This window comes from Teleopsis dalmanni, chromosome 2 (assembly GCF_002237135.1).
Source record: "Teleopsis dalmanni isolate 2A chromosome 2, ASM223713v2, whole genome shotgun sequence".
NCBI lineage: Eukaryota > Metazoa > Arthropoda > Insecta > Diptera > Diopsidae > Teleopsis > Teleopsis dalmanni.
The window spans coordinates 53,686,519-53,708,363 of record NC_051847.1 but is presented as its reverse complement, the minus strand read 5'-3'; the positions used below and the strand labels follow the sequence as shown (position 1 = coordinate 53,708,363).

General features: G+C 28.0%; 2 protein-coding genes across 4 annotated transcripts in view; one reads left to right on the top strand and one right to left on the bottom strand.

Annotated features, from left to right (window-relative positions):
• Nucleotides 1–96: 96 nt before the first annotated feature.
• Nucleotides 97–7,680, top strand: LOC119683838 (carnitine O-palmitoyltransferase 2, mitochondrial-like). Of its 2 annotated transcripts, XR_005252697.1 has the most exons (5): nucleotides 97–511; nucleotides 572–1,306; nucleotides 1,705–2,496; nucleotides 2,572–2,774; nucleotides 7,409–7,680. XR_005252697.1 is itself a non-coding variant. In XM_038097702.1 (4 exons), the coding sequence occupies exons 1-4, from the start codon at nucleotides 174–176 to the stop codon at nucleotides 2,705–2,707; spliced, it is 2,001 nt and encodes a 666-aa protein (XP_037953630.1). In that variant the 5' UTR covers nucleotides 97–173; the 3' UTR covers nucleotides 2,708–2,862. The 2 variants fall into 2 exon arrangements, 1 of the variants encoding a protein (XP_037953630.1); XM_038097702.1 differs by lacking the exon at nucleotides 7,409–7,680 and having other exon boundaries at nucleotides 2,572–2,862.
• Nucleotides 7,681–9,806: 2,126 nt separating this feature from the next.
• The window catches only part of LOC119684790 (branchpoint-bridging protein-like), an 89,189-nt gene continuing 77,150 nt past the window's right edge, over nucleotides 9,807–21,845 (bottom strand). Inside the window, exons 5-11 of one of the 2 annotated variants that reach the window (XM_038098913.1) lie at nucleotides 14,929–15,014; nucleotides 14,597–14,860; nucleotides 12,358–12,703; nucleotides 12,037–12,273; nucleotides 11,806–11,962; nucleotides 10,783–10,842; nucleotides 9,807–10,060 (exon numbers count right to left, since the gene is read on the bottom strand). In XM_038098913.1, the coding sequence (XP_037954841.1) occupies nucleotides 9,961–10,060; nucleotides 10,783–10,842; nucleotides 11,806–11,962; nucleotides 12,037–12,273; nucleotides 12,358–12,703; nucleotides 14,597–14,860; nucleotides 14,929–15,014 (1,250 nt within the window). In that variant the 3' untranslated portion in view covers nucleotides 9,807–9,960. The remainder of the gene's footprint in view (nucleotides 10,061–10,782; nucleotides 10,843–11,805; nucleotides 11,963–12,036; nucleotides 12,274–12,357; nucleotides 12,704–14,596; nucleotides 14,861–14,928; nucleotides 15,015–21,845) is intronic. The other variant, XM_038098914.1, reaches the window with a different exon arrangement.

The following is a 21,845-nucleotide window of genomic DNA, read 5'->3' as shown; positions in this document are numbered from 1 at the left end:
CTTCAATTACAACCATTGCTTATTTACTTGTTGATTTTGTTGTTTTTGGACTTTGTATTTTTTATATCATTGCTTTTGCATTTATAAATCAACACACTTAGTGAAATTTTGCTTTGTACAACGAATTTTGCGTTATTCACTATTGTCTAACATATATTAAAAAATAATTAAAAATGCGTGGAATTTTACTGCAAAGTCCGAAAAAATTATGCACTCAAGCTGTTAGATCCGTAACTTCAACACCACAAGGAACAGATTATCAATACATGCAACGTTCCAAACTGCCGACAATGTATTTTCAGCGCTCCTTGCCACGTCTACCTATACCTACACTAGACAAAACCTGTGAAAGATTCTTGTCTGCTGTGCAACCTATACTCAATGCTGACGAATTTGCTGCGACTCAAAAAGTGATTAAGGAGTTTCATCAGGGAGAAGGTATGGATTTGCATGCAAAGCTAAAACAAAACGATTTAAACAACAAACACACAAGTTATATATCCGAGCCTTGGTGAGTACAAGTAATATATAAATCTCTACTTACTAATATCTCTATAACTTCCATCCAAAGGTTCGATATGTACCTCAGTGACCGTGCGCCACTTCCACTAAATTATAATCCTCTGTTAATTATGAAACATGATACACGGCCAGAATATCGATCACAGCTAGTCCGTGCTACGAATTTGGTTGTGAGTTCATTAAGATTTTGGAACTCATTAAAAGTAGATCTTTTAGAACCTGAAATATTTCATTTGAATGCTAAGAAGAGTGACACTCCACAATTTAGACAATGGATGCGTATTGCTCCTACGGCTTTTGCAACATATGTTGCTTACGTCTTCAAAGCCTTTCCACTAGATATGAGTCAATACAATCGTTTATTTGGTACATCACGTATACCTCAAATGGATAAAGATCTTTTAGTGCAAAATATTGACTCTAAGCATATCATTGTTATGAGAAGAGGTAATCTATATGCAGTAGATGTATTAAATCAAAATGGACAAATAGAGCAACCTAGCGTAATATTAGCGCGGCTTCAAGCAGTACTGAGTCTAGATAATAAACGTAATGCGGCTGAAGTGCCTTTGGGTGTTTTAACTACCGGTTCACGCAATGATTGGGCCCGCACACGACAACATTTAGTAAAAAATATATCAGAAAAAAATGGAAAGTTGATAGAAAATGAAGTGGATAAGGCATTATTTTGTTTGTGTTTGGATAGTGAAGAAGATCCAATTTATAATGATGATAATCAAATACCATTAATTAAAAATTTTCTAGCTGGCGAAGGAAAAAATCGGTAACATATATATTTGAAAATATTTTTTATTAATGGTTTTTATATATTTTTTATCCGGCTATAGATCACTTTATATTCTCTATTTCGACTCTCCTTGACAGTCACCAACAGAATCAGGATCTGACATAAATTAATATTAATTTCTAAATTCTTTTCGTTCTATTGTCTATATTGCAAAGTGCAATGTTAGATCCTGATCCCAATGATGGCTATCAAGGTGAATCGAAATATAGAATATATTAAAAAATATTAAACAAACGTTGAATTTACATTTTACCAAAAAGTGACCTATAGTCGAATAAGAAATATATAAAAACCTTTATTAAAAAAACAGGTCGATAAATAAATTCAAAATTTAAACCATTTTATATTTATTAAATTTAATTGTTCTCTTTTAGCTGGTTTGATAAATCTGTCTCATTACTTGTGGGTGCTGATGGCACTGCAGCAGTCAATTTTGAACACTCTTGGGGCGATGGAGTAGCAGTTCTACGTTATTTCAATGAAATTTACAAAGAAACATTACAGCGGCCGTTTGTTAGCAGTGCCACCATTCCAGAAAGTTTGAATAATGATCACAGTGTGCGTTCCTTAAATTTTGATATAGATGATAAGTTGCGTGCTGATGTGGCACTGGCTTCATCAAAAAATTCTGATGTTATGGAAACTCTTAATATGGATATGCTACGTTATTCTCATATAAATAAATTATCTTGCAAAAAATATGGAGTAAGCCCAGATTCTATTATGCAGTTGTCATTTCAGCTAGCCTACAAGTTGGCATTCAATTCCTATGTCGGTACATATGAATCTTGTAGTACAGCTGCATTTCGCCACGGTCGTACGGAAACTATGCGCCCATGTACAATTCCAACTAAAAACTTTTGCGAAGCAATTTTAAAACCAACTAACAGTAGACCCGACTCTAATGAATTACGAGCTATGATCGATAAGTGTTCTACGCTGCATGGAAATTTAACAAAAGAAGCTGCAATGGGTCAAGGATTCGATAGACATTTATTTGCTTTAAAGCATGAGGCAGTTAAACAGAATAAAACTTTACCTGAATTGTACAATACCGAGGCATATAGAAAAATTAATTATAACATTATAAGCACATCCACATTGTCTTCCGATGCATTATTAGCAGGTTCTTTTGGACCAGTTGTGCAGGATGGATTAGGTGTTGGGTAAGTTTTTCATATTACAGAAAAAAGTAAAAAATATTTCAAGTTAACAATTTTTATATGAAAATAATTTTACAGCTATTCGATACAAAATGCAGAATGCGGTGCTATAGTTTCTTCCTATAAAAATCAAAGGAATGGTAAACATTTTGTAGATTGCTTGGGTCAAGCATTCAGCGAAATTCATAAAACGCTCGATGCTAGTAAAAAATGAGATTAAGTCTTAAATGTTCTTAAAGCACGCAGAAATCGTGAATATGAAATGGACTGGTGATGTGCATGTAATTATTGATGTTGAGATTAATTATTAAAATAGACTTGTTTTTTAAAATAAATTATCACTCTCCATATGTTTTTTAAAAATCTTTGACTGTATCATTTAGTGCCATTAAAAAATAAATACTATTCTTAAAGTAATAATTTATAGACAAATAATGAACTCAACTAAATTATTTCCATTAGAACATTTTACAATCAATATAATAATTGCACCAATCATCAGCATAATGTAATATTAGTTAATTGTATGTATTCAATCACTATCTGACTTTCTTTAATCTGTTTGTAGCTAGCTATTATTATTTGTTTTTTTTTTTGTAATTTCTATATATTTATTGTAATAATGTAAAAGTAGACTCGAGAGTATTAACATAAAAATATATGATCTCTTTCACCTGTAGTTAAACGCGATATAAGTAAATAAAGGCATTTGTTCTGAGTAACTTTCTGCATTATAGCATATGTCGATATAGGTTGGTTCTCGAGATATCGTCTTTGAAAATGCAAAATCATTTACAAAGTTAATGAAAAACAAAACAGTCGTCTACATAATAATGAAAGTATAAAAAATTGGATAGTTATAGTTTTGTATGTAGCACCAACAGTCAAAGTACCAGCTAATACCAATAAAATGTAAAACGAAAACAACAATAATTTCACAAAAAGTAATTACAGAAACTATTTTTAGAAACAGTTTTAAAATTAAAAAAATTTAACAATTTAACATCAGTGCCTAAAATAATTAAATCAAACATTAAGAATATCCTTATTACACAGTCAGCATACTTTCACGTATTTAGTGTTTTAATGAAATACAGTTTAAAAAATCAACGGCCAAAACGTTAATTAAATGTGTATATTACATAGAATACAAGAATAAAACACTTTGTTTTAAAATTTTTTTATTTTATTTTATTATATTATTATCTTATTTTATTTTATTTTGTTTTAAATAAATAAAATTTCCACAAAAAATGTTTAAAAAAAAATATATATATATACTTCCAATATTAAAGTAAACAACAGCCAAAATGAGTGTTCATAGTAGAAACTGATTAAAAATTAAAAACCAAAATATTAACAACAGCCAAAGTGCACGCTAACAGGACTTAAATTGAAAAAAAAATTATCCTCTGTATTAAATGTTTACGCTAAAAAATAAGAAAACATATGCTTAATGCATTTTAAAAAGAAGTTCTAAGAACTCAGAACTAAGAACTAAGAAAAATTTTATTATAAAAATTAGAATAATAAAGTTTGATTTATATATATATAAATATATATATATAAATATATATATATAAATATATATATATAAATATATATATATAAATATATATATATAAATATATATATATAAATATATATATATAATTCCCCGATTGACGGCAAATGCCATAATCGTATAAGGTTAAAATTAGATATTATGTAAATGAAGTTAGGTTTTTCTTATTAGTTTTCTTATAATTATTTATAATATTTATGTTTTATATATTATAAATTATTGAAAATGTTAAATTTAATGTTAAATGTAAATATAACCTAAATTTAATAAAAAAGAATACTACTATATATATAATTATATACATAAATATATATATATATAATTATATATATAGTAAATTATTTAAATTATTATTTAGTCAATAGGTAATACTATAGTGAAATCGTTTTTATTTTTAACTTAAATAATCGTGATTATTTCTATTCACCGGGACGAAAAAGGCAGACATTTCTTTTTTTAGAATTATTATTATATATAATTAGAATAAGGTTTACGTATAGAATATAATGTGTAAGTCTTGTCTTTTATAAATGATCAACTAGAAAAACTTGTTTTGTTTTTGTATTTAGTTAGTTTTATTTTTTAGAGTTACTAGTTCGTAGATACTTGATTTTGATATAATTTGATATACTTTTTCGATTGTACTGGAGAAAATGAATAATGCGAAAAATCTTCTGGTCGCAATAATCGTTTATAATCCAATTATCACTGTATTTAGAAAATTTATTAGCTGCTATTTTTTATTCAACACTTCAGTATAGCGGATTATTGAGATATCATAAAAAGATTTGAATCACACTATTTGTCCATCGATATTTAGTGTAAACAACATCCATCATAAAAATAATTTCAATATTTTTCTTCAATTCAACATTATTGAGTATAAATAAATAATATTAAATAAAAATATTCCATGATATTAGGTTAATTTAGTGAGCTCAAATCTACAAAAATTTACAAAATCCTAGACATCTGGGTCTCTGGATCCTCAGTATACTTCTTACATATAAATGGTTAAATTCTATCCTGTCAAAAAGAAGAGAAATTGTTTATATGTTTCTTACAAGACTTCATTTTTCTACAGGTTAATTTTGAAAAAATTCCACCTTAAGAGAAAAGGCAGTGAATTTGGGAAGGAATGTCTAAGAAAATAATGTGTATCAATGTATTTATTTGTAGAAAGTTTACTAAAAAACACGAAATTCTTACCACTTAAAATAAAAATTCATTATAACTCCTTTAAAACCTTAATTTTTTAATTTTAATCCATTATTGCCAAAGACACAGACGTCTTTCTCCTAGACTGGTTATGAATTTAAAAACATTGAAATTAATAAAAAACTATTACGATTATTGTTATTATTACTATCAGTAACATGTTTAAAAAGATAAAAATAAACACTGGGATTACCAACATTACGTTATCGAATCTCAGAATGATTACATGCTCCTCGGGGAGATATGCAGATCTTAGGGCAATTATTGCTTAGTCTGATGAAGTGATAAACAATATTCCAGTTAAGGCATAGAGAGGGGTTATGACGAAACCTCGCAGTTAATAGAGAGTAAAAGTGCTCAAGTGCACTGACTCAACTAGCCTCAACATAATAATAAAGATTAATAAGGATTAACTAAAGATATCTAATTATTTGAAATCACGCATTGAAGCATTTATTTCACTTAAAGATTTGCTCGTTTTCTTTCTAATACCCTTTATTTATGGTATGTAGTTTTTGTTCCATACAAGTTCCATAAAAGGGTTGCGTACCCGATTTGGTCAACTGATTTAGTAAGTGACCCAACAAAGATTACTTGATAATAAGTAATTGACACCTTACTTCTTCTCTTCTTTTTTGGTAGTAAATTTAGCATGAAAAAATAATAAAAATAAAAATATCTTCAAATTTATTTTTCATTTTTTAAATATTTATTTGTTTAATTGAATTTTTTAATAAAATGATGTGGTGATATATATTCTTTTAGTCGTGATTCGTATCAATTTAACTGCAGTAAATTAATCAAAAAATCCTCAATAAATTTATATGGAAATATTTTGCAAGTGTTTGGCGTTTTTTTCTATTTGTTGATTTTAAATGTAATTTTAATATTTATAATTTATTTATTTAATTTATAATGAATTAATATTCCAACGATATACATTGTTTATGACATCAATTACTCAGTTTCTAACATTAATTAAGCTATTTATTTAATATTATTTAAACTTATCAATCACTTATTTAATAAAATATTTATTTAATTTAAAAATGATAAATATTAAATTAAAATAAATTTTTGATTATTAAATTTCAAAATATTAAAGCATTTTTGTTTCATTGGTGAGTTCTGCAATATATATTTTTTAAAATATTTTTGCTTTAAAGCAATAAATTTACTTTTATTTAAATTATTGCATAAATTTATATTTATTTTAATTACTACATTTTAAAATTGTTGTTTAATATTTTATTTTTTTAATGTAATCAACTATTTTTTGTTTATATTAATTTTTTATTATTCACATTTAGGTATTAATTTAAATATATAAATACATTGAGATATATAGCGATTCAACAGTTTCGTCTAAACATTCATAATAAATAATTTTTTATAATAGTTCATTTATTTAGTTTTCATATGAATTTCATTTGTTTATAACATTATGTATATTTATATATATATTATATATATTTTATATTTATATGCGCGTATACATGTCAGCCAAGTGCAAAGTGAAAACTTGAAAATTTTATACGCAAAAAAATAATATACCATAATTAATTTTTTTTTTTGGTTTTTCAAAAATAAAATAAAATAAGATATTTAAGAGCAAAATAAAAAGAATTAATTTTTAATTAATTTTGATTAATATCATACTTTGCTACTTTTAGTTGACATGCACAGCCTTCAAAATTTAACATATTGTATCTGCTTAAAAGACCTTGTGTATTAGAGCCAAAATCGAGTGATACATTCGTAATACTACGAGAAGGAACAGTTGCAGAAATTCTAGAAGACAGATTGGAACTAAAACGTAATGGAAAGGAAATTGTTTTGTTTATTAACTTTTTAATTATTTCAATTTTTTATTATTAATTCTATCATTGGAAATTAAGAAACGTGTTAATGAACGAGAAGTTAACTTCTCAAGAGGAAGATAGAGTTGAAGCATTTTGTATAGATTTCTTGAAACCTATACATAGAAAAAGTATTATATTTTAATTTCAATATATTATACTCGTACTTTTAAGATACTTAATAATTAAATATTTCTAATACCTTTTTTTTACGTACCACATACAATTTTTGAAACCTTTATTAAGACATTGCTTTCTCTTTTGTATTTTCCAGATGATTTAGTATCGAGAAGATTAAAGTTACCTTGATGAGAATACATATATGTTGTCGCTTTCAGATCACAGAACAAAAACGCTTTGATAATGTTATTGCCACAGACTGCAAACTGCTTTTATTGAAAGAGGTAAAAAAAAATATAGGGGACAACAAGAAGACCAGGAAAGAAATAATCCATGTTAATATGGATTGGAAAAATATATATTGGTGATACATTCAACACTTTTAAGGATTCATAGAAACACGTATATCGAATATGCATAAAACATTTTCACAAAAGGACAATACAATAATTTCAACCTTTTATTAATTAATGCTATGTTGTAGCAATGCATAAATAATTTGTTTTATTTTTTTTATATAGATGTTATAAAAAATATACCCAACCAAATTAAGGATCAACGCGCTACGCAGATTCACAAAAGAATCAAACATTTTCCTAAAAGGAATACGCGATATAAAATCGAAATAATAACATCTAGCGCTAAGAACTGACAAGACCCCAACATCTAATACACCATGAATGAATGCACTATGTATATGTTTGGAATCTGTAGAACTAAGCCATTGTGGCTCTTTTAAAATGTACCTATAATTGGTTTCGCTAACGACCCATTTCAGTAGCACTCAGTCCTGACCCCTATATATGTTCATTTATTCTACATTGAGCAGTAGCTTTCGTAGGTTTGGATGGACCTTTAAGTGTTTTTTAAACAATACAAATCTAAAAATCTCATATGGGTAAGATGCCTACGCTTATAGCTTGAGAAAAATGGTTGTTTAGAAAAAAATACTTAAAAGTATTATATCAAATTAGTTTAAGATTAAATAATTATTTTTCATTTAAGTATATTCTTACTTATGAGTAAACTGATTCTCTGAACATAAAAAAGCAGAGCACATGTTTTGGAATTGCTTAGGAAATTATGGATAAACATCTTTAAAGATTAATTTTTTAAAATGATTTAATAATTGAAATTCTCCTTTTATTGATGTAAATTAGAAAAGACAATACATGTGTGAATGAGGATGCCAGATTTCTCAATAGTTCGAACGGAATGGAAGCAGGTTGTGTATGAGTTTAAGGATCACACTCGATGGTATTGCAAAAAAAAAAATTTTTGTTGAATATATTTACATCGATATCTATTTTTATCTTTCTTAGTAGTGCTATTTAATAGATAGTCAGAGGTATACCTAGAGCTTGTAATGGACAATAGCAAAATATACGCACAAAGTTTCTTCCAATTGTTTGCAAACTTGCTATACCTCAACCCATGTACACATGCTTGCAACAAAACAAAAAAAACCAGCTGTTTTGACATCTGTGGATGTGGTATGCAGCAAAAACAGCTGTTTTATTTTGATTTTAAGGTGCCTTCGTTCCTTCGCAAGCGTTCGCTTTGGTGTTCTCGCACTCTTGCAATATTCGTATAGCATTCTTGCATATGTTGCAACTTGCAATGACTTTGCAAAACAGAGTGAATATACGCCTACTTTCTTAATTATATTAAACGAAACCAATAGAAAAAAATATTCCAAAAGTGCCATAACAAACCTAAAGAATAGAAAATATTAAAATTCATGTCTTAGAAAAAATAAATAACTATTCGGGAATAATCTATATAGAATTTTTTTGATTAAAATGGAGTGAAAGCAAAGATAGTTGGAATTAGCAAGAGAATATAAAGGAAGTTTCGTATCACACTAAAATCAGCTGTAAAGTTCAAATGTTACATATACCAGTTTATATACATACATATGTATGTATATATTTATATATATAGTAATTTACATCAATAGCAACAATAATTTTATTTTAATAATTTTTCTTTAAAAAATTTAATTTAAATGTTTAGTTTTAAAAGTGTCAAAAATTTATTATTTAGTGTTTATTTCATTTAATATATAATATTTAATAATTATTTAGTACTTTGTTTTAAAATTTGTAATTTTTAAAGTAATTTTAAAGTAATTTCGTTTTCGGTTCACACCAATTATTTTGAATTGCATTTCATTTACTTATATGGGTTCTCCTCCGTAATAAATGTGTATATATATTAAATTTACGAATAAAAACCATATTTAGAGATTCTCTTCTTGTAACAAGTATAGCATTTCCTTTATTTTAAATACTTTCTCATAATTTAATAATATTCTCAAGTTTTAATAGGCATTTTTGTATTTAAATTTTGTAAATAAAAATATATATTGTGTCTTTTAAAGTTTTTTGCTGTCGTGTACACTTAAGTTTACAGTTTAGTCCCTAAAGAATTGTTTTCGTATTTATTTATTTTTTATTTATATATGTTATATATATGTATATATATATTTTTGTTTTTTTATTTTTTATGTTTTGTTTCATTTAAAACATAACTGTTTATAAATAATTTGTTGTTAATTATAAATAAGTAATCCTAAAATATAAATAATTTACGTTGGGGCGAGTTCAATAACGAGTATAATTACTTTTAATTAAAAAGGAGGCGGGGTCAACTAGGATCGTAGTTGTTTTATTTATAATTTCGTAGTATTAGATTCAAATCCGTTTAGACACCCTGTGCGAGACTTTCCTTGGATATTGTTATCATAGATTGCTCAACTGGCTGGTGGGAAAGAATGAAAGGAGAGGCCAACATCTGCAATGGACTATTTTTTAAAATTTATGTTAGTGTAAACTTTTATTTATTAAGTATATATTTTAACATAATTTACACTATATCTTTAATTTTAAAATATCATGTGAATGATAAAATAAAAATGATTTAAATTATAAAGACAGAAAGTTTATGAGAGATACTGAAGAAAAATATGATAAAAAAACTCAACGTGCTAATTAAAAAACTTTAAAATAATTAATAAAAAAAATAAAAAGAAGACAATGTATATAAAAAGACTAAATTAATTAAGTCAGATATTAGAAATTGTAACATAGGGCATATAAATTGCCCTACTTAATATCAATTACTTCATATCAATTATGAAGTAAACCCCTGCGTTATACTCACGCAAGCAGTCAATTGTCAACTTAACTCAACATATTTTTATTTTAAATTAACAAATGCTAGCGTATCAAGAGAGTACCAAGAGTACCAAGTAAAAAAGTAATAAAATGCAACTTTAGTGCATTTATTGGGTTTTTGAATGTTTCTTAAAACTGCACAACAATTGCATAAATTATATATACTAAAATATTTTATTAAATAAATATTTATTTTATTAAATATTATTCATTTTTATTTATTAATTCAAATAAAAATTATTATTTTATTTATTATTACTAATAAACATTACTGGTCTTAGGTTGTTAATTTTATTATTATAATAAAATATTTATTATATGAATATATTATATTTAATATTTAACTTACTATTTTCCATTTAATCTAACATAATTTTTAATAGTATTATCGGGGTCCGCTATGGGATAGCTAGATTAGAGAATTAGAGAAGTCAAGATTAGAGAAGTTGTATTTGGCTACTAAAATGTCATTTTAGATTTTATATTCATATATAATCAAATGATTTAATTGGTGTTTAATCAGTATTCGGACATTATGATGTTCGAGCACCTCGAGTTTATACGAATGCAAGTATTTAGATTGAATACTTTTAGTCTCAAAAACATTTGAACTACTCGTTAGATATGCGAATTAATCGATTAGCTTATATGCTTAATATTTCTATTTATTTTCGTTTTATTTTTTCATCCTCCTCACTTGAACATTTTCAAAATATTCGAATAATATTTAAGATCGAAGTCATATCATATTACAGTACAAGAGATTTGAAGGCAAATACTGCTTTATAAGTACTGATAATAATATAATAATTATTGTAATAATAATTATATTAAAATAATATTGTTATAAATATTGCTTAATTTAGTTTCCATATAATCCAGAACTTTAGTCGCATTCCCACTAAAATATTTCTTATAAATAACTTATTTCATTAGTGAAGATGCCATAATTAAAACATAAATAAAAAAAAATTATTGGTGAACCATTATCATTCCGTATAATGCTAGAACTTACAAACAAATTAACATATTTTGAATATATTAATTTATTACTTTGAATTAAGCTCTCAAAAAAAAAACCATAAATAACTACGATTAATTTAAATTAAAGTAGATGAGAACTATAATGTTTTTTAATAAGGTTCAGATATAATTAAAAAAAAAAGTATAATTATATGTGAAAGAAATTAATAAAGAAATTTATATAAAAAAGTCATAAATATTTAGGTTCATTTAAATTCAAGTAGATGAGTGCTGTAAGGTGTATTGAATTAGATGGGAAATGTCTTTTAATATGATTCAAGTATAATTAAAAAAAATATATAAATAAATAAAAAGTAAAATTAAGATTTAGTAAAGAATTTAGACTCACTCAGCGAATGTAGCTGCTGCAGTAACTGGATTTCGAACGGTGTGCAAAGCTTGTGAATTTTTGGCGCGTGCTAATAGTGTCATCACAGTGCGTTTTGTGGGATTCATACCAGATCTTGGTACACCTAAGAGTGGTCTCTTTCGTCCTAAACCACCAGCTGAAAGATATTATGACATTAATTTAAATAGATTAAAATATTTATCAATAGATTAATATTAATAAGCAACAAACCAATATTAATTGCTTTAACACCGCGTAACGCTGGATGTAGAAGTGTGCCAGGAGGATCTAAAAGTGCTAAAGTCGATGCAGTTGTATCAGCTTCTGTTGGTATTGCAATGCCAGCATTTGGTTGCGTTGGTGTTAATCCGGTTACAGCAGTGACACCGGTAGCGGGTTTTAGAATGCTGCCAATGCCAGCGGCTGTAAGTTGGTGTTGAAGAGCAACCGCCATAGCAGTGGGATGTACTAAAAATGTAAATATTTATTTAATTAATTTTGTTAATTTTTTTTTTTTTTTGGAAATATATATAATTGTTGCGTTAAACTTACTTGAAGTTGCATTTGCTTGTACAGTCATATTATCCGCATTTGGAGTTGTTAATACGGAATTTGTATTGGTTGTAACGCAATGTGCCTGTTGTTGTAGGAGATGGTGTAAATGTTGGTGCTTCTGATGATCGTTGTTGCTATTTATATGATGGCTTTCAAGTTTTTCAGCTGGATTGAATTCCATAATGCTTGTGTCAGTTTCAGATTTATCATCATTAGAAGTATCCATATCGGTGACAGCTCCTCGATTAGGACTCGGCTGATCACTGGAATGACTTAATGTGGGTGTTGATGTGAGGGCTTGCATTTCCCACATTTGCTCCTGTCGTATATCATCGTGATAATCCTATAGATGAAACAATTATATAAATATTGTATAGAATTTATTCTGCTGAAACGTATAAATATTAAATATATTAAAATGAAATATATACGAATATATAGCATATTTCTTATTGTAACTTAAATTCAGGAAATGATTTCCTGTTCTACGAAATAAATAGAATCATATAAAAGGGATGACAGAATAAACGTGTCACTTTTCATTTCACATAATCTATATGCAGCAGTAATGTTGATCTATTCTGTGAAAGATAGCTAACAGCAGTTAACACAGTTTAAATTAAAACTTTTAATTAATCTGCTGTAGTTACAGATATATGTATTTGAACTGAGAAAATTTGTCAGCATTGTTATTGATCCAAATGAACCTTTTGATGTTTTCCAGCACTGATTCAATATTAGTCAGTTTTTCTACAAATAGAGTAGAGTTCTATAGAGGAAGTTAAGATCTCTTCATGGTAAAATGTTAGCTAATTTTCAGTAACTCATAAACACTATTTAAGATCACTTTAAGTAAATTCTGACCTTTACAAATGAGACTACTATCATTAAAAGACACGCACTGACATTAGAATAGATTTATAGTGTTTAACTAGTTATTATACTAACAAAATAATATTAGTTGAAATTTGAATCTATTTGGTCCCACAATTACATAGTTAATTATCTCGCTGTACATAATTGGAGCGCTAAAGACAACCCCAACGGCTGATCAAAAAATATTACTTAATGAATTAAACTTGTTGGTGAGACTCGTGCAGTGAATTTCGTGGAAGATGGCGATAGATGAATTTAATCTTTAACATTTGAACATAGTTCAATAGAAGTATAGCCATAAAATATGTATATGGCTCTATACCAGACTAAAATCGAATGGGATATTTCATACTAGCGTATGAAAACTGAACATCAGATTCACAATATCGATCTAAAGTCTAAAAACTGACGAAGAAGAGGAGGGGCCTATGAAACGTGGCTATAAAACTCATAATATCCACCAAAACATCTTAAAACTGATAAATACAGCAGGAGCTGAAATATATTATGCTGATCTAAGTATCAAACACCCAATCAAGTTGTCTATTTTTCATCAATCAAGATGACTATTGTATTTTCGAAGAGAAAGTTTTCGCTGACAATGCCCAAGATAGGCATTGTATAGCCATAGCGATAAAAGTAATTACTCCGTATCATATTTTGTCTAGGAAAGAAACGACAATATATTTATCAGCTAAAACCATCAGAATTTTGTTCACAGTTTACAGTCAGCTAGCCCACACGCATAAAAGATAAGAATTCTCAATAGCGGTTTAAGTACGAAGTATAGAGAGGTGTGTATTAATCAAACTTTCTTATCTTTATATCTTGCGTTGCCAAGAACACCATTAAATACTTGGGAGCTTTACAATTTGAGAAGCTACAAGACGGCCTCGGAAAACGTTGTTGGATTAGAGTCTGTTACCGAGATATGAATACAAGATAGGAATTCTCAATGGCGGTGTATGCATGAAATACAAGAAGATAAGCAATAAGTAGACTTGTCAACTGTATTATGCTTATGTTCTGCATTATCACAAACACGTTTGAAAAGCTTTGAAGTTACCCATATTGTAGCTGCTAGACGTCTTCAGAATAGCACAGCTTTCTTTATATCCACAAAAAGTGTTAATAACCTACTTGAAATCAACTACAAATCTACGTAGTGGTTTTACTCCATCTGGTGTCGCAAGAGATCTATTATATACATAAACGTTTACAATTATTTTGAAACTAATATGCTATAATTATCAAAATCTTTATTTTAGTAGAACATTGACCAGATATCTAATATCTCCTACCTATAATTAATTGAATTTTATAAAAATAAATAACATATATGTAATCAAATTTTTCTTACCGGTACCAAAAATCGTCTCACTTCCGCCAATGCATAAGCTATACGTGCATGTGCTTCAGCCGGTGCAGCGAATGTAGAAATTTCAACATGTAAATCTTCAAATAGATGAGCATACCGACTATCACCACTAGCACGTAATTCTTCCTCCTTTTTACGATCTCTCATCGAACCACGTCCGAGCACTGCCATTTTACACATAGTGTCTTCTTGCAATCGTTTCATAGAGTTGCCCTTCGGTCCCAATAATTTTCCAACAAAATTGAACTGAAAGCAGGTATTTAGAATAGGGTGATGCATTACGAAGGTACAAATTGTTATTATATTTTCCTTACCTTTGGATGATCTCGCACAGGAACTGCTACTTTCACAGATACTTTTACTGGTTTATCTCTTGTTATGTCCAACATTTTTAATTTTTCTATTTAAATATAGAGCGAATAAAAAAAATTAATTAATCATTTATTAAAACTAAATTAATTAGTAAAATTTAAATAACTAATTATTTCTTGGAAATAATTTGAAAAATGAAAATAACTAATTAATTTTTGAAAATAATTAGTAAAATTAGAAGGAACAAAAAAGTAATTAGAGCGGAACACCATAAAATGTTTCTAATAAATTTAACCCATTAATTCGGTAATAATAGGAAACTGTGTAAGGCGTAGGTATTGCACAATTTTGGCTTCTTACAAATTAAAGAAAGAGTTTCGAGTTGAGTGAATGAAGTCATAAAATGATTTCGAAAAGGCGGAAACCTAAAACAATATATTTTTTAATGAGCAGAAGAAACGGGATAGCTTTGATTTCATTGTGTTGATCTTATCTGCATGTTTTTATTTCTTCATTTAACGAGGTATTCTCTCCTACTCTGTACTTTTTTTTATTCGAATACACTTTAGTATCCTCGTAAAATCTGAATTGTCGGTTACTGTTGTTGTTATGTCTGCAACCTTATTAAAAGGTTGCTCCGTGATGTTGTTTTCGGTTGCTTCAGTCGAAATAAATGATAATAAAAATGGCGTCTCCACAAATTCAAAATGGATTTTATGTTTTGTTTGGATACCAGAGTTGCTCATTCGTGTGTGTAAAAGCAGTAAAAAAAGGTAAAAAAATAAAAGAAGAAAAATTGATGAAAAACAAAAACAAATGAACCAAATTTATTATTCAATGTAGGAGACGTGTGTCTACATAATACACACACCCACAAATGTATGAGGTTATAATCGTAAGCCCGTAAAGGTAGAAAGTCCTGGGCAATAAGAAAAGTCATACATATGCGTTGGCAAATATTTTTGCCATTATTTTAATACGAAATATATGTTTGCAGTTTTACAGTATTTACTTTGTAATTTGTCTTTTACTGCGAAATGCATACGGGACAAAATTTTATATATAATATAAATTAATAGACAGCGGAAGGTAAAAGGGCAAAAGGGAAGAGATCAGGTAATTACATAAAATGAAGCATAAATGAGCATTTTTATCTTTACTGATTTTTGGCAATAAAAAGGAATAGATTTTATGTTCACCAACTTCCTTCTAGTAAGAATGTAAAACAAATCAGTATTCATTTTAGGATTTAACAACTCTGAGCTACTAACATGTTAAGAATATATAAAATTTTATAATTATGAAATATGATATACGCAATAGGATATAAAAATCGACAATTCCGCTATGCAATGAATATGACAAATTGATGGATCTCACATCAAACCACATCGTACAATACAAAACTATGAACCGCCATAGTTTCTCCACTCAGCATCTTCTGTAACTGACCTGTAAATCTGTTCGAAAACATAAACACCAAAATTTATTGAAAGATGATTGCAGAAGTTGTTGATTGCTATATGAAAAACAATTGGACTCAATTGCGCACAAACTTAAAAAACCGTCATTGGGAAAAACATGTCATGTTTGGGACTGTACTATGTATTTGCATAAGTTTTTACCAGTTTAACTAATTTCACACATATGTCGTTTTATTGGTTTGATATTAAATTACAAAAATGAACAAGTTGAGTCCACCAGAAACTAGTGTCTTTGTTTCATCGTTCAGTGATCATGTCGATTACGCATTGGCTTTTTTAATTTAATGAAGATAAAAAGGCAATTGAAAGTCATCGTTTGCAGGTAGAAACATATGATGATGGTGCTCCACCGCTGCAAACATGTCAGACATGATTTCGATAACTTAAAAGTGGTGATTTCTTTGTAAAAGACAGTCAGCGCTCTGGTAGACCACTAAGATAGACCACTGGATAATCAACCCACTCAAACTAAATAGAAATTGGCAGAAGCATTAAATGTGTCACAAGAAATAATCAGCAGACGTTTATGATTTTCAGTAATGGGGAAAATTAATAAACTGGATAAATGGGTTCCCCACGCTTTAAATGAGCGTCAAACGCAAAGTCACTTGTGAGATACTCCTTTAATGCCACAAAAGAAAATCATTTTTGTATAAATTGTGATGGATGACAAAAAATTGATTGATTTCGAAAACTCGATGTGAAAGAAACTGTAGCTTTCATCTGGCAAAACTGGTCCTTCAACATCAAGACCGAATCGGCTCTAGTGGAACTAGAAGGATATTGTGTATTATAAATACTTGAAACTCGACGAAACCATTATGTACAATATTATCGCCTACAGATAAATAATTAAAATCATGCATTGATTGAAAGATAACCGGAATGAGCCAAAAGACATGGAGAAATGATTTTGTTATACTAAAATTTACGGTCTCACCCAGCAAAACAAGTGCAGAATACATTGAAATCACTTTAATAAGACACATCCCGTATTTGCCAGATCTCACGCTGTATAACTGTCACCTCTTGGCATCACATGCTTACTTTTTCAAAAAATCAGAAAATAAATAATAATAAGGAATAATAAAAAAGGGAGATTCAAAGATTACCCGTCAGTCCGAAAACGGGTAACGGGTTGTTATGGTCAAATAAGTAAGTAAGTAAGGCGAAGTGTTTTGAATGTCGCCGGTTTTAGATAAAATTTTATTTTTACTTATAACAAAGCTCATTTTCAAAATATTATACAAAGTATGGTATTTGTTGAATTGCAATAATAAATAAAGCATCATAAATAATTTTATGAAAACCATGTGAAACTTTATCTATTATCGAAGGATTACTTTATTTTTATGTTGCAGTGTCTTGTTAAATTAATAAGTGTTATGTTTTCTTATTGGCACTGTTCTGGTATTCCTTTTTAAAGTCTTTATGAATACCATAAATGTATTTCAGTTGATTTTTGTTTTATAAATTTTTTATGCTATTTAATGCTGTGCTTTATACATTTGCAATCAAATCAAATTAATTCTTAATTAATTTTTTTTTCTATCTTTCTAGACCAGCTGCATCTGTACCGGATCTCTCAGCCAACCCGTATACTTGAATCTTTTGAACTATGTATGTATGTGTATGTATACTTTTTATTGTATAAAATTCTAGAACACATTTTTCATAGGATTTCTTATTGTTTTTATTTTTATTGTAGTTTAAGCTGTTTGTTATTTTTTTGTTTTTTGATATTTGGTCCATGACGGCACTATGTGCATGTGTTCATATGTTGATATGTTGATATGTTGTGTTTTTGTGTGTGAGTGTTACTGTTTGTATTCTAAGTAATTAAACAAATGTGCGCGTATGAGAGCGTATTTACTCACAAAGGAAATTTTTTTGTTTTGCACATCTGTAGCATGAGAACAAAAAACAAAAAAAAAAATAAATACAAACAAGAAATAAACAAATAAACGTTTATTCACACACAACACTCCCGAAGGCGCAGCGCCAACTACTTGACTGTACTTTTCAAAGCACGCATAACTCACACTTTCACATTTACAATTTGTTTACCATTCTTTTCTATATTTTTTTATTTGTTTGCGATCTGCTTTCGCTGCTGTTACTGTACAGGGTTAGTGTTGTTTTAGTTGTAGTTGTGCTGGCAGACGTTGTTCAAGTTGACATGTGTCAACATATGTTTTACTGCTTGTTTAACATATCGTTTAAGCTGTTAGGCTGCACTGTTTACTGCTACCTCTGCTACTGTCGTTACGGATGCCGATGTCGATGCTTATGCTTATGCTAGAGCTAAAGCTGATGCCAATGCTACAGTTGCTGTCGTCTCTGTTAATGTTGCTCTCGCTGCTTTTATTTGTAACACTGTTTTGTGCTGGTGGCCTAAATGTTTATCCTTTGAGTTGGCGGGCGGGCATAGCATCATAGCAACGTGCTTACGCTAACACTGTAAATCATGGCACTTAAGGTGCACTTAAGTTTTTATCGTAGTTTTGACAAAAAGAAAAAAAAACACACACACACAAAACAACAACAACAACAGCGGTAATAATAAAATAATTTATGTAAAAGCGAAACTGCACAAGCAAAACAATTCATTTCTGGCATTTTGGTACTCCTGAAAAAAGTGACTAAGTAAGTTTTTACGAATGAAATGCCATTTATTTTGACAGATTACATTGTAAAATTAATTTCTTGTTTTCCTAGAGTTATTTTTAGTATGTCTCTATTCCAATTTTAATTAGTGGTTTTTCTTCTTCCAGGTAGAAAACTTAAATTAATTAAAATATGGTTTAGAAATCGCAATGAAAAACTATTGTATTTCAAATAATATATAAGGAAGTTTTCACACAGTAATTTTCAGTCTCTAGTTAAAATTTTTTACACCTTTTGTTTTAATTTTACTAGACCATCATATTAACCTTTCACTTCTAGACGACTTCTAAATGATGAAGTAGTATTCAGATTGAGCCAATTAACATAAACTTTCACGAAAAGGAAGTTTATATTCTCTCTGCATTTTGTTTAGAATAGTTCAAGAATGTAAAAGATGTGGTATCTCCTGCAGAACATGTCTACCGGCATCATCAAGTAAAATATAATGCATCTTTAGTTTAAAAACAGTCATATATATAACTTTACTTTAAAGTATTATATTAAATTTATTATTTAAGTCAATTAATAGCGAACAAACTAATTTCTTATTTACAACTATTTTTTATTAAAAATAGGGGATATTTATTAATAAATAATTTAAATTTTTAAATTTCCAAAAAGACCACTTAGGATGGGTAAAATTGCTGTGGAAATTGACTACTCTTCAAAAACCTCTTAAAGTAATACATTTTTATATACACATTTGACTAATATTTAAAGAAGCATTATAATATTAGCCAAGTAAAGTTACTTATATTTTGGCATTACTCATACGCACTGTGTTCCCCGCGTGAGAGTAATGAAAACTCTTCGCTTTTAGCAGCAACATACGGCATAGATTTAATCTGCAAAATCTTTATATTAAGCTTTTCTTAAACTTGCTTTATTCTTACAAAAAAATATAAGTAAATATATTAATATATATGTATTTATTGAGAAATGAGTTGAGTATTTATATTTATATTTGTTTTAAGGGTGAGATAACTTTCTGGTTGAAAAAACTGTTTAAATATGAATGTGACAGTGCAATTTAAATTCGTCATATGATTAAATCAACTTAACGAGAATGTCGAATATAATGGAAGACTCAAAAGCATAAGAACATTTTAAATAGTGACGTTGATCATTTCATTGGGAATGTCATCATTTAGTATTACCTGAATGCACTTGATGGATAAAAAAAATGGAAAATAAATTAAATTAATTTAAAGCAAAGGAAATCTTTAAGAAATAATATGTTTATATAGAACAACAATTACATGACATGATAATATATATTAATAATTAAGGCAGGAATCGATTGGTGTAAAAAAAAAATGTGAAAGAAGTCTGCGTAAAAATTTATTAATAATTAAAGCAGTGTTTACTTGGTTTCAGAAGAGAATATACGAAACTCTAAAGAAGACTAAATGGAAATTAAGTAAATAAAGTAGAAAGAGGATAAAAATGCAAAATTTTCTTAAAATATTTAAGGATAATAATTAAAAAGGTTTATGTTGAAAAATTATGTTTAAAAATTTTAGTAAAATAAAACGTAATAACCAAATATCATTAAAGGATGGATTAAGTTCTGCAGGCGTATGTCAAATGATTCAGAAAACAGAAGAAATTAAAATTTGTGAAAATGAAAGTAAAAAATTACATAATGTATTATATATCTTTTGCACTATACTACTACGTATGTTTTGCACAATCCGCTTCAAACCGAAACGTGTATTTGTTATCTATTTGTTGTCTATTTGTTTTAAATATCAAAAATTAATCAAAATAATGGGAATTCTATTAGGACTGTCATAACTTAATAGAGTCATCAGTCTCGATTAGTAATTTCGCAATGTTTTGTTCTTGAATGAGAAGAATCCAAATAAATATCTACACCAGCAAAAATATTTGATACAAATTAAAGCTGTGTTGCTAAATATTAAACAAGTCTTTAACAAAGTATGGCACTTGGGATTCAAAATCAAAAATTTTTTACCTTCTACCCCGGAAATAAGCACTTCCATGCTAAAAATAATAATAATGAACGGTTTAGGATAACAAAAGTTAGTGCAAGCTCAAAGTCCTCAAAGCAGTGTAATAGGACCAATTCTTTATATATTGTGCACTTTTGATATGGTTAAAACGGATCATATAATTATACTTATATTACTTTTCTGAGCTCAACGATAACCGATATTTAGACATTCCCTAATGAGCAAAATCAGAAATTAGGAATTGATTTACAAACTGAAATTTTAAATTACCAAAGAAAATTCAGAAAAGGTGGCATGCAATATCTACAGTAAAATTCAACTATTTACCAAAAGAAGTAATATACTGAAATACCCTCGTATGTATTTCGTATATTAGAAGGGTCAACTTAATACCAAAACCAAAAAAATTGAACTGGTTACTTGGGCTTTAATTTCAGTTTATTGTTAAAAACATAATACTTATTTACAAAAGGATACCAAAACCTAAGTAATTCTATAGATATTGATATCGAATAATATTAATATTTTAATTATTGCTTGAAAATGTTAAGGGATATTGCACAAAATACCATTAATTAATGTAAATGTGTTAACCCACTTCTACTTACTTTACTCAACAAAATGAAATGAAGTGAATGAAATGCGAAGACTAAAAAGGTATCACGTTTTGGACATTAAAATTAATTAGATTTCAATTATCTAATTAACTCCATATATTTTTAGTCAAATGGTAGTTAAAAGTTTAAGTAATATATTGTAGTTATAAATGAATTTATTATGCATTATCAACAT